General features: G+C 42.9%; 1 protein-coding gene across 3 annotated transcripts in view; it reads left to right on the top strand.

The window, feature by feature from the left end:
• The first annotated feature begins 2,014 nt into the window (after positions 1-2,014).
• The window catches only part of rab3gap1 (RAB3 GTPase activating protein subunit 1), a 28,141-nt gene continuing 14,583 nt past the window's right edge, over positions 2,015-15,572 (top strand). The window contains exons 1-13 of one of the 3 annotated variants that reach the window (XM_034558216.1): positions 2,015-2,073; positions 2,180-2,235; positions 2,445-2,523; positions 2,621-2,753; positions 2,898-2,976; positions 3,846-3,965; positions 8,965-9,130; positions 10,314-10,413; positions 10,737-10,818; positions 10,999-11,067; positions 12,312-12,385; positions 13,086-13,178; positions 13,365-13,537. In XM_034558216.1, coding sequence (XP_034414107.1) covers positions 2,056-2,073; positions 2,180-2,235; positions 2,445-2,523; positions 2,621-2,753; positions 2,898-2,976; positions 3,846-3,965; positions 8,965-9,130; positions 10,314-10,413; positions 10,737-10,818; positions 10,999-11,067; positions 12,312-12,385; positions 13,086-13,178; positions 13,365-13,537 — 1,242 coding nt within the window. In that variant the 5' untranslated portion in view covers positions 2,015-2,055. Of the gene's footprint in view, positions 2,074-2,179; positions 2,236-2,444; positions 2,524-2,620; positions 2,754-2,897; positions 2,977-3,845; positions 3,966-4,153; positions 4,259-8,964; positions 9,131-10,313; positions 10,414-10,736; positions 10,819-10,998; positions 11,068-12,311; positions 12,386-13,085; positions 13,179-13,364; positions 13,538-15,572 lie in introns of those variants that run through there. The other 2 variants (XM_034558218.1, XM_034558217.1) reach the window with 2 other exon arrangements.

Raw genomic sequence — 15,572 nt, 5'->3', positions numbered from 1 at the left:
TCATAAAATCAACAGAAATAAATGTGAGGTAATAATGTCTTACATCCCAAACAAGTGTTTACTGTGAAAACTGCTCAGTAAATCCTGTATGTGTGAGTGACGCTATGGGACTTACAGAGGAAGCAACCCTCTGGACTTTATAATAAAAGTTATGGTAGCATGAAGTCATATCTGGAAATGGTTCTTAGTTCATAATTCAAGTTATATTTGGGAATTAAAGGTTGAAGAAAAGGATTGGATTTATCATACAAGTAAAGAAGTGAGAGAAATCAGTCAAACTGAAGAAACTGTTTAGTATCTAGTTTCCACTATTATTTACAGGAGTGTTATCAAAAGATGTCTTTAGATAGGATTGGATCTGATCTACTCTGTTTGACAGAGTGACCCTTCATAGACTCATTACAATGACAGCGTGGGAAAATACATTGAAGATGTGTCTTAAAGCTGCATTATCTACTGACCACCAGGGGGTGACTCCTCTGGATGAATAGAAGTCTATGCTTCATGTGTTAAAGCTGCATTCTCTCTACTGACCATCAGGGGGCGACTCCTCTTGTTGTCTATGAGAACATGACTCTTCTCTCTTGATTTATTTCCTCAGTAAACATTGTAAACATTAGTTTATTGTCTCAATCTCTAGTTTCAAGTCTTCTTCAATACAGCATGATGTTCATTTAGTAAATTATGGTCCATTTAGAGTCAAACGGACCATAAAGCAGGGTATGCTTTAGGGCGGGGCTACTGAGATTGACAGGTCGCTACCACACCGTTTGTCCAATCTGGGAGTTGTCCATGTTTTTGTCTTATAACTTAATCCTTCAACAGTTTGTTTTCATTAATGAGAGGTTATTGTTACATTTTGGTAAACATCAGAGATCAGATGTACTTAGCTCCACCTCCTCGTGTCACTTCTGGTTTCCAAGATTCATGTAACTCAGCTGTGTAGGAGCGTTTCTTCTTCTAATCAACAAAGACTGCTATATTTGGATGCATTGAACACCATAAGTAATATACAAGTGAAATATATGGTTTGGTACATGAGAAAATTCGAATTGCACATATGGTGCCCAAATGTCCATTTTGCATAATTGACCTGTACTTTCTAACTTTGTTCTGCTTCACCTTTTCAAAGTTAAACTTTGCAGAGAGACTGTTCACATAGTGTGCTATGATCTGGGTGGTGTTTGACCTTTGCTCTGCATCCTTCCAAGAGATAATCATCCATTGTCAGGTTTGTCCTTAGACAAACCTGACAATTCAATTTTTGCTGCGTTTCATCTTTATTTACTCTTAACCAGTAACACATATACTAATATGTACACATCTGAACAAAAGCTCACATGGGTTGCCTTTATTATAACACCAACATTATTCGAATAGCCTTTGTGGTTGCAGAGATACACCCTTTTTATTTTGGGTATGTTATTTCGAGGAGAAACCTAAAAAATAGGTTGTTTTTTAAAAGGTTAAAACCACTCAGAACATCTTTGGTTCCCTCTACAGATCATCAGTGATGCTGGTAGGAAGAGGAGCCTGAGACGAGCTAAAATGATATGAATAGGTTTCAAGAGCTACAACTGGAGAGAGAGACAGAAGAACCAGCTGCTGAACAACTACTCTTCTTTCTTCTGGTTGTAAGACTCCTTAACTCATCCTCCACCCTCCACATATCATTTAGCTATTGTGTTTTTCTTATGGAGCAAAATGGGACTACAATCTGCTCTTCCTTGTTGCACTGTCCATCCTTTGGGCATTTGAAAGCACCTCAAAGTTAGTGGGACATGAACTCTCACTGTCACTTCATCAGGCAACACCCTCTTTTGGAAATCCAGCAACACTGACAAACGACCATCTCCTCCCTCCTCCATCACTGCTCCCTGCCACCCGCTCACAGATCAGAAACCACTCCTTCACCCCACAGTCTGAGAGTGATTACAGGGCTTGCACTATGGGGGCGCTGCTGCGCCACGCAGCGTCGCGGCAGCCGGAAACAGGAAAGAGACGCTGTAGAAGAAGAAGAAGAAGAAGAAGAAGAACAACAACAACAACACCGACATGGCTGCCGACAGTGACGTGAGTTTCCTAAGCCGAGTCCCTTCATCTCTAGGGGTCCACGTCTTGGTCTCATACCGGCGAGCGGCTTTAACGTTCGCTGTGACGCCGTTTCTCTCTCTTGCAGCCCGAGTCCGAGGTGTTCGAGATCACCGACTTCACCACTGCGTCCGAGTGGGAACGGTGAACACGCGCACACGCACGCACTATTTATGTATATAGACACCAATATCACAAATTACCTCAGAGGTCTCTGATGTGTCCTTGGACCCTTACATCTGAAAAGGAATCTTTATTTTTTCTGAATTTCAATATTATTAAAAGTGCATTGTCCTTTTGAGTGTGTACTTACATTATTGGCTATTATATTAACATTATATCACTTGCATAAGGTTTGTGTCCAAAGTGGAGGAGGTGCTGAATGACTGGAAGCTGATTGGGAACAGTGCAGGAAGCTTGACCCCAGAGAAGGTATTGTCCTCTTCCATATTTAGCTGAACCACACCAGTGAGCTGCCAGTAGCTTCTTCCCCGTCACTCAGGTGTGATGCTTCCTTACTTCATCACAGGGGGAGTTCACCAGTGGCACCTGGGGGGAGAAGTCTCAGGATATTCAGTTTGCTGACTTTAAGTTCCACATCATTCATTACTTCCTGAAACAAGAACGTGAGCAGGACAAGGGGAAGGACCAGCTCGAGGAAGGTACGTGTGTCGTATTATGGAGGTTACCTGATGAGGCGATGGCTCTGCACACAATTCATTATTTAAATATGTCTCCCACGTAAATATACACAATTCGTCCCTCTCACAATGAGAGTGTGACAGACCTCTTGTTCTGGTGTCCAGATGCCTTCCCCCTGGCAATGCAGGACCTTCTGTGTATGAACAATGACTTCCCTCCTCGAGCCCACTGTCTGGTCAGATGGTGAGTTCCGTCATGAATTGTGTTTTCATAATCAGGTGACAAAGAAAGCCGCGCTGACAGTCAACCCTGGGTGTAGAATGGTTTACATGTAGCAGTTTAGTGAAAGCATAGTTTTTCCTTCCATCATTTGGATTTTACAGTCGGCTGTTCAGCTGAGACTGACCGTCTGACCGCTGTCATTGCTCATTGATGGCTGTTTCTCTGGTTGGAAATCAGTGCTCTGATAGCAGAGCTCTGACAGCAGAGTTAATAATGTGGACATCATCTTCAAAGTCAAAAAAGTCTTATTAGTACATCAAATGTCTAATAAAAAATAATTTTATAAGGTTTATGTTGACAAAGACTAAATACTGGTGAATACCACACTTCAGAGATGCAAACTGGTGCTAAAAACAGACCTGTGTGTATTGATGACTGACCCGCAGCCTGGTTTGTTAAACAAACCCATCAGAGAAACCCTCGTTGGAAACAGTGTTGGAAAAGGGCAGGCACTTAAAAAAAAAAGATGTGGCAGGTGATTGGATGAACCATCTGTCAATCAAACTCTTACTGAAGCCAGAAGAGAGAAAATATGTTTTCCAGCTAAAAAAGCCTACGCTAACCTCTTCAGGAGCCTAAACCCTGCCCTTAACTACCATCAGCTCCTCACAGGATGCTGATTGATCTGTGCGCTGTCTTACTGGACACAAACACATCACTTGAAGCTTGACAAGCTAGATGTACGCGTGATATGTGATCCCGCTGCTCATGTGATCTCCTGACATCGCGAGGATCCAGCTGCAGTGGTCATTGAAAGATAGCGCAGGGGGGAGGGGGGGTTAGTATGTGACGCTGATTATGCTCTGCTGTAACTGTGTCTCCGGCGACAGGTATGGTATCCGAGAGTTTGTGGTCCTCTCCCCTGGAGCCAACTGCGAGGCGATCATCAGCGAGTCCAAATGCAATCTGCTTCTCAGCTCCATCTCCATTTCTCTGGCCAACAGCGGCAGGTGAGTCGTCTCATCGCGGCAGCGGGCGGTTTTGCAGTTTTTTGTGTCATTCCAATATGGGAAACGTAATTCCAACTCTAATCGACACTTGTGGTGGCACATTCTTCATGGTTGAGTCTTTTTTAAGCTAAAATAACGAATATCGTAATACCAGAACTTGTCTATGAAATAATTAATTCCATGCGCAGAGAAGAGGCACCGTGATACAGAGTCACTATGAGCCTGCGACAAGGATGCACTGAAGAGTCACAATTCACATGGCATGTAGAACGCATCGCTCTCTCTCTCTTCCGGTAAGCGTATTGCATCACTTCCGGTTGCCAGCTTAGCATCTTTCGATGTTTTCCTGCTCTCCCGTTCCCTCTTGCTCAGTGTCTCATGTATAGCTATTCCTCTCCCTCCCTTAATGATAATGGTACATGCAACAAGTGTAGTTCATTTGCTAGGTTGGAGGCAGTTCTAAGTGGGTTAGATGCACGGCTCCGCACCATCGAAGCTCGGACAGTTACGTTAGTTAACCCCCATAGCCGTCGCGGAGCCGCAAGCGTTAGCCTCTGTTAGCTCTCCCCCGGCAGCCCCCGAGCAGCCGGATGGCTGGGTGACTGTCCGAAGGAGTTTTAAGTCTAAACAGAAGTCCACTGAGCACCACCAACCTCTTCACATTTCGAACCAGTTTTCCCCACTCAGCGACGCACCCGCTGAGAAACCCACTCTGGTTATAGATAGCTCCATAGTCAGAAACAAGAAGATAGGGAAGCCAGGGACCAAAGTCATATGCATCCCGGGTGCCAGAGCGGGCGACATTGAATCTTGTTTAAAACTAGATGAGCGTAGTTACAGTAAGATTATAATACACGCGGGATTGAGCGTGTCTCATTTCTTTGAACATGGCCAAGTTAATTAGCGGACTTAATCCATGACCCAGAGTTCAGATCAGGAAGCAGAAGCAGAGTTGTAGTCTTCCACCCTTCTCTGCACTTCCATCCGAGCAGTTACCTACTCTTAACCTTAACTCTATAGAGACTGCGTCTGTCCCACGGCCACTTAAATTAATTAAATCAAAAGTAACCAGAAGAGGAGTCATACAAAATAACCTCATAAAGGTTAACAACACTAGTGCAACAGTGCAACAAAACAGGATAATTAAATGTGGACTCCTAAATATTAGATCTCTGTCATCTAAAGCTGTATTAGTAAATAATTTAATATCAGACAATCATATTGATTTATTGTGTCTTACTGAAACCTGGCTGAGCCATGAAGAATATGTCAGCCTAAATGAATCAACTCCTCCAAGTCATATTAATACTCACATTCCTCGAGGCACCGGCCGAGGAGGTGGAGTAGCAGCCATCTTTGACTCAAGCCTATTAATGAATCCTAAACCTAAACTCTAAACTAAACTACAACTCATTTGAAAGCCTTGTTCTTAGTCTTTCACATCCAACCTGGAAAACATTACAGCCAATCCTTTTTGTTATACTGTACCGGCCACCAGGTCCATATTCAGAATTTATATCTGAATTTTCAGAGTTTTTATCAAGTTTAGTCCTTAAAACTGATAAGGTTATTATTGTAGGAGATTTTAATATTCATGTGGATATTGATAATGATTGCCTTAGTACTGCATTTATCTCATTGTTGGACTCGATTGGCTTCTTTCACAGAGTACAGAAACCCACTCACTGCTTTGGCCACACCCTTGACCTTGTTCTTGCATATGGCATTGACATTGAGCATTTGGAGGTCTTCCCATAGAACCCTCTTCTGTGAGACCATTACCTCTTAACTTTTGAGTTTATACTCCTGGAGTATACACCGTTAGTCAAGAGTTTCTACACCAGATGTCTAACTGACAGTGCTGTAGCTAAATTTAAAGAAGCGATTCCTTCTGCATTTGATTCAATACCACGTCTCAATGTGACAGAGGACTCCTGTGCTAACTTTAGTCCGTCCCAGATGATCATATTGTCGATAGTGCTACAGGCTCACTGAGAATGATACTAGACTCGATAGCCCCACTGAAGAAAAGGACTGTGAGGCAAAGGAGGTTTGCTCCCTGGTAGAACCCTCAGACCCGCGAACTAAAGCAAACTTCACGAAAGCTCGAAAGCATATGGTATTCCACCAATCTGGAAGAATCACGCTTAGTTTGGCGAGATAGCCTTAAAACATATAAAAAGGCTCTCCGTAATGCCAGAGCAGCCTATTACTCATCAGTAATAGAGAAAAATAAGAACAACCCCAGGGTTCTCTTTAGCACTGTAGCCAGGCTGACAGAGAGTCACAGCTCTGTGGAGCCGTGTATTCCTATAGACCTCAGTAGTAATGACTTCATGAACTTCTTTAATGAAAAGATTTTAACTATTAGAGGCAATATTGATGATCTCTTGCCCTCAACCAGTGCCGATCTGTCATCAAGAGGAGTGGCCTTGGAAACGGCCGTATGCCCTGGTGTATATTTGGATAGCTTTTCTCCCATTAACCTAGACCAATTGTCCTCAACGGTTTCTACTTCTAAACCGTCTACCTGTCTCTTGGACCCCATCCCAACGAGGCTGCTTAAAGACGTGTTGCCTTTAATTGGCACCTCTCTGTTGGATATTGTTAATGTGTCTTTGCTAACAGGCCATGTACCACATTCCTTCAAAGTAGCTGTAATTAAACCTCTCCTGAAAAAGCCCACTCTTAATCCAGAGGTGTTGGCTAACTACAGACCGATCTCTAACCTTCCCTTCCTCTCTAAGATCCTTGAGAAAGTAGTCGCAAATCAGTTGTGCAACTTTCTACATCAGAATAGTTTATTTGAGGAGTTTCAGTCAGGATTAAGAAAACACCACAGCACAGAGACTGCACTGGTGAGTATTACAAATGACCTCCTAATTGCATCAGATAAAGAACTCATCTCCGTACTGGTATTATTAGACCTTAGTGCTGCGTTTGACACCATTGACCATGACATCCTATTACAGAGACTGGATCAGTCTCCATAACACTCCATAAACTTTCATTGCTATGCAGATGATACTCAATTATATCTATCGATCAAACCAGAGGAGACCAACCAGCTCGCTAAAATTCAAGAATGTCTTAAAGACATAAAAACATGGATGTCCTGCAACTTCCTGATGTTAAACTGAAGTTATTTTACTGGGCCCTGAACACCTCAGAGATCAATTATCTGGTGATGTGGTTTCTGTAGATGGCATTGCCATCTGTAAAGAACACCACTGTAAAGAATCTCGGTGTTATCTTTGACCGGGACTTGTCCTTTAACTCCCACGTTAAGCAAATCTCAAGGACTGAATTTTTTCATCTACGTAACATTTCAAAAATCAGGCACATCTTGTCCCAAAAAGATGCAGAAAAGCTGGTTCACGTGTTTGTTACTTCCAGACTAGATTACTACAACTCCTTATTTTCAGGCTGCTCTAATAAGTCTCTTAAATCCCTCCAGTTAATCCAGAATGCTGCAGCTCGTGTACTCACAAAAACTAAGAAAAGAGATCACATTACTCCCGTATTAGCTGCTCTGCACTGGCTCCCTGTAAAATCAAGAATCACATTTAAAATTCTTCTCCTCACCTACAAAGCCTTGATTGGTGATGCACCATCATATCTTAAGGAGCTTGTAGTACCATATTGCCCCAGTAGAGAGCTGCGGTCACTAAATGCGGGGCTACTTGTGGTTCCCAGAGTCCTAAAAAGTAGGATGGGAGCAAGAGCCTTCAGTTATCAAGCTCCTCTTTTATGGAACCAGCTTCCACTTTCAGTCCGGGAGGCAGACACAGTCACCTCATTCAAGAATAGACTTAAGACTTTCCTATAGTGCTTATAGTTAGGGCTGAATCAGGTTTGCCCTGGTCCAGCCCCTTGATATAGGCTATAGGCTGCTGGGGGATGTTTTAGGATACACTGAGCACCTATCTCCTCTTCTCTCTCTCCTTATGGATGAATGTGCATCTCTCCATTGCACCTTATTAACTCTGCTTCCTCCCCGGAGTATTTGTGACTTCACATCTCATAGGGTCCATTGGACCTGGAGGTGTCTGATTCCTGGTGAGCCGGCCTCCCGCGTTGGTCCTGCTGATGTGCCCCGCCCCCCCCTCCTCTCTACCTCCTTCTGTTTCATGGATTGGAGTTCCATTCATACATTGTCATATTCATGTAATGTGTTTATGTAATGTTGTTCATTCTGGTCACATGACATCTATTGCATCTGTCCATCCGGGGAGAGGGATCCTCCTCTGTTGCTCTCCTGAAGGTTTCTTCCCTTTTTTCCTGTGAACGGTTATTTTTGGGGAGTTTTTCCTGATCCGATGTGAGGTCCTAGGACGGGGATGTCGTATGTGTACAGATTGTAAAGCCCTCTGAGGCAAATTTGTGATATCGGGCTATACAAAATAAACTGAATTGAAATTGAATAAGAGAGGAAAGGTGGGGGTTGTGGTAAGAACAAAGGGACTACGTCAGTGTGGGAATCAAAACATCAAATGGTCTTCTTCTGGCCCTTAATTTATGACCAGACCTCACGAGAGATTGATAACATGAAACCAAGTAAGGGGGGTGGTATGCCATTTGCTTTGTAAACTGCAGGAGAGAAGATGATTTGCATATATAAGTTTGTAAGCCACTTCACAAATAGAAAGGTAAAATACAACTAAGAATATAGCATTTCCATTACACACTACATAGAACATGCATACAAATCTGTTACTTGTTCTCTCACATCAAATTACACAGTGAGCTGTAAGTACTTTGATTAACTGTTACAATAACCTCTTTTTGAACATATTGATGAGTCCGAGGTTTGTGTGTCAAACATTGCAGACACGGTTCCAGCATGGATGTGTGTGTCCACACTGTTTGGTGAGGCATCATGACTCATAGAACCAACGGCGTGAGCGACGACAGTGAAACCTTCAGAGTCCTGTCAGACGGGTGGAACACATTCAGTTCTTTCGGGTAATGCCTGCTCATCTGCATCTTGTGCTCTCAGCCAGGTGCCCATATTTGTGCAGATCCAGCAGAAGTGGAGGCGGGTGTATGCCGGGGAGTGCCAGGGTCCCGGTGTGCGCACAGACTTTGAGATGGTCCACCTCCGCAAGGTGCCAAGCCAGTACAACCACCTGTCTGGCCTGCTCGACATCTTCAAGTCTAAGATCGTAAGTTTCTTCCATCAGCTCGCTTCTGGGTTTATAAAATACATGAAGCAGTACGGTCACATTATGGATCGCCAGCACAGGCTGTGTCTGTTTGCATAAATCAGCCAATTTCACACAATCAGTACATTTAACAATATCAAATAAGACCAGGGTAACAATCTAAATACTTGACTACAGACACATATAGACACACATTATTTGGTATTCAGTTGGTTGCAATCTGCAAACTCACCAGTAGATGGCACAAAATATTACACATTGCTCCTTAAAGACTTTAAATATTTATTTATTTAAATATTAGGACAGACACACGCAATCAAAAGGTTACGATACAACATCTGAAATGGTTCTCTATCTCTTGTGATCAAAAACAAATCCGAAGCTCATCTCTGATTCTGTTAAGTTTTCTAATAAATAATAAACTTCTGATCAACCCATGTGGGTAACGTAATTCCAACTCTAATCAACACTTGTGGTGGCACATTATTCCTGCTTGAGTCTTTTTAAGCTAAAAATAACGAATATCGTAATACCAGAACTTGTCTATGAAATAATTAATTCCATGCGCAGAGAAGAGGCACCGTGATACAGAGTCACGATGAGCCTGCCCAAGGATGCACTGAAGAGTCACAATTCACATGGCATGTAGATAACATTACATTACATGTCATTTAGCTGACGCTTTTATCCAAAGCGACTTACAATCATGTTACATTCATACACTGTAGACACAGCTAAAGGGAACAATGCAGGGTTAAGTGTCTTGCTCAAGGACACATTGACTAGGGCGGGGATTGAACCACCAACCCCCTGATTAAAAGACAGACCTGCTAACCACTGACCCACAGTCGCCAGATAAGAGGGGAAAGGTGAGGGTTGTGGTAAGAACAAAGGGACTACGTCAGTGTGGGAATCAAAACATCAAATGGTCTTCTTTTGGCCCTTAATTTATGACCTGTCTTCACGAGAGATCGATAACATGAAACCAGGTAAGGGGGGTGGTATGCCATTTGCTTTGTAAACTGCAGGAGAGAAGATGATTTGCATATATAAGTGGTTTGTGGTTTATATTCTATCCTATTCTGAGAACGGACACAGATAATTCCGTTGGTTGAACAGATGCAGATGCAGAGGACAGTGTACTCGCTCATCACTAACCCTTTCCTTTTGTTTATTTCCTCAGGGTTGTACCCTGTCCCCTCTGCCTCCAATCAACATCGCTATCCGGTTCACCTACATTCTCCAGGACTGGCAGCAGTATGCGTGGCCACAGCAGCCTCCAGGTGGACTCATGTGGTGACACGTAGCCAAATCTCATGATCGTGGCAATAATTGCCATTTAATAGTGTCCACGTGTTATAGATGTTGGCGTGCAACCTGTTTACAGTGTATTTATTATCTTAGTGCTTTTTTCAGAATCCAAGAATTATTGCAAAATACAGTTCATATTTGTGAAGTGACTACAAAGATCATATACGTTGCACACATTTCCCGCTGACATTTTGTGCACTAGGTATCACACGGGAGCTGTAGTTACTCCCACTGATTCATGCTGCGTGTCACTTTGTGATCACACTATTGTTGGGTTTTGTTTGGCTCCCGGCAGACTTTGACACACTCCTTGGAGGTGAGGTGGGAGGGGTGGAGTTTGGGAAGCTTCCATTTGGAGCCTGCGAGGAGCCAATCAGGTAAAGGCATTGTAACTCCGATGACAGTACGTTCCAATAACGCACAGTACTTGCAGTACACTACAAACAACTGAGATGGAGTTGAACTAATACAAGAATAAATAGTTTTACAATGAATTTCTAAATCTGCAATGTGCAAAACAAAATGAATAATTTTGTCTCTGTTTTTGGATGTTGTAGTGAGCTTCATCTTGCAACCACTTGGTCTCACCTGACAGAAGGCATTGTTGTGGATAATGATGTGTACAGGTAAGGATGTTCTGAGTTCTCTGCCTGGACTGTCTCTGCCTCCACTGTAACACCCTGCTTTCATAGATAGATAGATGGATACTTTATTTGCTTGTCTTAGCAGCGGTACATGAAGAATATGATTCTATTTGCAGGCTAAGAGTATCTACCTGCTGTTAAAGGAGCTTCTCCCTCCCAAGAGGCAACCTCCGGTTCTGCCGAGTCAAGCCAATGAGGAAGTGTCTTAAAGCTACATTCTCTGTACTGACCACCAGGGGGCGACTCCTCTGGTTGTATAGAAGTCTATGCTTCATGTGTTAAAGCTGCATTATCTCTACTGACCATCAGGGGGCGACTCCTCTGGTTGTATAGAAGTCCATAGAAAATGACTCTACTTCTCTCTTGATTTATTCCCTCAGTAAACATTGTAAACATGAGTTTATGCTCTCAATCTCTAGTTTCAAGTCTTCTTCAATACAGCATGATGTTCATTTAGTAAATGATGTCAAACAGACCATAAAGCAGGGTATGCTTTAGGGGCGGGCTACAAGGTGATTGGCAGGTACCTGAGACGTATATGGCAAAAAGTCAAGATGGCGATTGCCAAATCGCCAAACCCAATGAGTGATGTCACGATGACTCATCCACTTCTAATATACAGTCTGTGCTCCTGCCACGACAGGCACTAACGTAGCTCTCAAACCAAAACTGTGTCCCAAACATCAGGAGCACAAGTAGAACTAGCCACGTGCCGGGTCTGTGGATCAGTGGGAGAGCAGGGTCGTTCTTCAATCAAAGCATCGGCGGTTCGATCCCCAATTGTGTGTGTGTGTGTGTGTGTGTGAATGTTAATGGTAATTAGCAGGTGGCATGGTAGCTCCTCCCATCAGTGTACAAATGGTTGTATGATGTCATGTAGTGTTAAAGAGCTTTGAGTGGACAGAAGATTACGGTGGCTCTGTGCTGCTAGCTAAATAAAACAAACTGCTCTATTTAAACTTAAAAGCTGTAGATTTGAAATGTTGTATTACTGTGGCTGTCCTATGGCAAAAGTTGACTACAGCATTTGATGACCAGTCAGCCATACAGTTGGTACACAATGTTTTCTATGTTCCATGTGCTTCAACCAAAATTAATCAACAATACTCAAAATGGAGTCTTTTTGGGGGTTAATCGGAATGGCCATAATGTTGACAGAAATGTAGACCAGCAACAGGCTTTGTGATTTAACCAAACCTGCTCCCTCTCTTTCTGTGACCCGGCAGTGACCTTGACCCACTCCAAGCTCCTCACTGGTCAGTCCGAGTCCGGTCAGCTGAAAACCCTCAGTGTCTACTGGGTAAGATGAATCCCTTGGTGTCCAGTAGATACTCTTTCCTAGAAACGGTGAAAATAAGATGTTAATGTTTCACATCATCCTGTTTAAAGAACGTTTTTACAGCTTTTTCAAGACATTGAAGTACTCCAGCAACTGAGGAGGCTCACTGGAAAGTGGAATTATCATATAATTATATTAAACGTTTGTATTTGGTATAATCTGACGAAAATGCACTATTTATTGAGTTAGCCCTTTTTGTAGTAGTCTGCTGAGTTTAAGTTCAACTGGTGTCTCCAGCCATTCTAATGCTTACCTGCACTTCTTTTGGACAGTGAGGCCTTATTAAATCATTGGAATTAATTTTGTATCACAGTTCCCTGCCTGACTAGTAGCTGGACCACAAAGGCCATCTAAGGGCTCTTTATGCTCCAGCTTCTACCAGTAGTGGCAGCAAAGTGAAAGCAGCTCTGGTGTCGGGCTCCGTTCTCTCCCCTCCTTCTCATGCGGATGTCTCCTCCAAAACTGTTGTCATCTGCTCTCCTTTTCATATCCACTTCACAAGTCCTACCCACTGGCATTTTTTAGGTCGACAAGAATGTTGGCGCAACAGCTACTTTGGACAGATGCAAAACCAGGAAATGAGTCTATTTTAGAATTTGAGCAGTGTAATTGGTGCAAAATATGTTCGAAGGATTTGACCCATTCTTATCTTCCCATGCAGGTGACTTGCTGACTGAGTTCTTTAAGCTCTGCTGTAGGAAGGAGTCGACAGAAGAGATACTGGGAAGAGGATTGGCTGAAGAGGAGGCCAAAGGTCAGGTTACTGGCTGCACTGTTAAACACTGTGATGACATCAAACACATCACAGTCTAGAGGGAGGAGCCTACTAGCTCTTTCACTGCTGTTTGTGAAATGTTTGCATAGAGTCTCTTATTACTCATCTCCACAGCTCTAAACTGATTAGGACGATTGTAGATAACTGCTGTTTTTTCCTTTCCAGAAAATAGTGACATCAGCTCTGCTTTGTCGAAGCTGACAGAGCCAACAGCCGCAGTGCCGATCTCCAAACTGTCGGTTTCCAATATAGTGCACAGCGCCCGCAAGCACATCCGGCGCCGCAGACGCATTGATGAGTCCCCGCTCAACACTGATATACTCAATTCTATCCTTCTGGTAATGGGTTTATTACTGCATTTGGTCTTTTCATATTATTATATTACAACAAAATTATATCCATCAATCCATCCCTTAATTTTCATCCGCTTATCCGAGTCCGGGTCACAACTTTTTCAGCTCTTCCCAGGGAACCCCACCACAGTAGCCCTGCAAGGGGATAGAATCCAGGGTCTGGGGTTTGGCAATAATCCATGACCCAGAGTTCAGATCAGGAAGCAGAAGCAGAGTTGTAGTCTTCCACCCTTCTCTGCACTTCCATCCGAGCAGTTACCTACTCTTAACCTTAACTCTATAGAGACTGTGTCTGTCCCACGGCCACTTAAATTAATTAAATCAAAAGTAACCAGAAGAGGAGTCATACAAAATAACCTCATACAGGTTAACATCACTATTTCAACAGTGCAACAAAACAGGATAATGAAATGTGGACTCCTAAATATTAGATCTCTGTCACCTAAAGCTGTATTAGTAAATGATTTAATATCAGACAATCACATTGATTTATTGTGTCTTACTGAAACCTGGCTGAGCCATGAAGAATATGTCAGCCTAAATTAATCAACTCCTCCAAGTCATTAATACTCACATTCCTCGAGGCACTACAACTCATTTGAAAGCCTTGTTCTTAGTCTTTTACATCCAACCTGGAAAACATTACAGCCAATTATATTTGTTATACTGTACCGGCCACCAGGTCCATACTCAGAATTTATATCTGAATTTTCAGAGTTTTTATCAAGTTTAGTCCTTAAAACTGATAAGGTTATTATTGCAGGAGATTTTAATATTCATGTGGATGTTGAGAATGATTGCTTTAGTGCTGCATTTATCTCATTGTTGAACTCGATTGGCTTGTCAGAGTACAGAAACCCACTCACTGCTATGGCCACACCCTCGACCTTGTTCTTAGAGTTTATACTCCCAGAGTGTACACCGTTAGTCAAAAGTTTCTACACCAGATGTCTAACTGACAGTGCTGTAGCTAAATTTAAAGAAGTGATTCCTTCTGCATTTGATTCAATACCATGTCTCAATGTGAAAGAGGACTCCTGTGCTAACATTAGTCCGTCCCAGATTGATCATATTGTCGATAGTGCTACAGGCTCACTGAGTGACACTAGACTTGATAGTCCCACTGAAGAAAAAGACAGTGAGGCAAAGGAGGTTTGCTCCCTGGTAGAACCCTCAGACCCGCGAACTAAAGCAAACTTCACGAAAGCTCGAAAGCATATGGCGTTCCACCAATCTGAAAGAATCACGCTTAGTTTGGCGAGACAGCCTTAAAACATATAAAAAGGCTCTTCGTAATGCCAGAGCAGCCTATTACTCATCAGTAATAGAGAAAAATAAGAACAACCCCAGTGGTTCTCTTTAGCACTGTAGCCAGGCTGACAGAGAGTCACAGCTCTGTGGAGCCGTGTATTCCAATAGAACTCAGTAGTAATGACTTCATGAACTTCTTCAATGAAAAGATTTTAACTATTAGAGGCAATATTGATGATCTCTTGCCCTCAACCAGTGCCGATCTGTCATCAAGAGGAGTGGCCTTGGAAACGGCCGTATGCCCTGGTGTATATTTGGATAGCTTTTCTCCCATTAACCTAGACCAATTGTCCTCAACGGTTTCTACTTCTAAACCGTCTACCTGTCTCTTGGACCCCATCCCAACGAGGCTGCTTAAAGACGTGTTGCCTTTAATTGGCACCTCTCTGCTGGATATTGTTAATGTGTCTGTGCTAACAGGCCATGTACCACATTCCTACAAAGTAGCTGTAATTAAACCTCTCCTGAAAAAGCCCACTCTTAATCCAGAGGTGTTGGCTAACTACAGACCGATCTCTAACCTTCCCTTCCGCTCTAAGATCCTTGAGACATTAGTCGCAAATCAGTTGTGCGACTTTCTACATCAGAATAGTTTATTTGAGGAGTTTCAGCCAGGATTTAGAAAACACCACAGCACAGAGACTGCACTGGTAACAATTACAAATGACCTCCTAATTGCATCAGATAAAGGACTCATCTCCATACTGGT

Source organism: Cyclopterus lumpus, chromosome 19 (assembly GCF_009769545.1).
Source record: "Cyclopterus lumpus isolate fCycLum1 chromosome 19, fCycLum1.pri, whole genome shotgun sequence".
Taxonomy (NCBI): domain Eukaryota; kingdom Metazoa; phylum Chordata; class Actinopteri; order Perciformes; family Cyclopteridae; genus Cyclopterus; species Cyclopterus lumpus.
The sequence above is the reverse complement of the archived record's forward strand: the minus strand, read 5'-3'. Positions and strand labels throughout refer to the sequence as shown.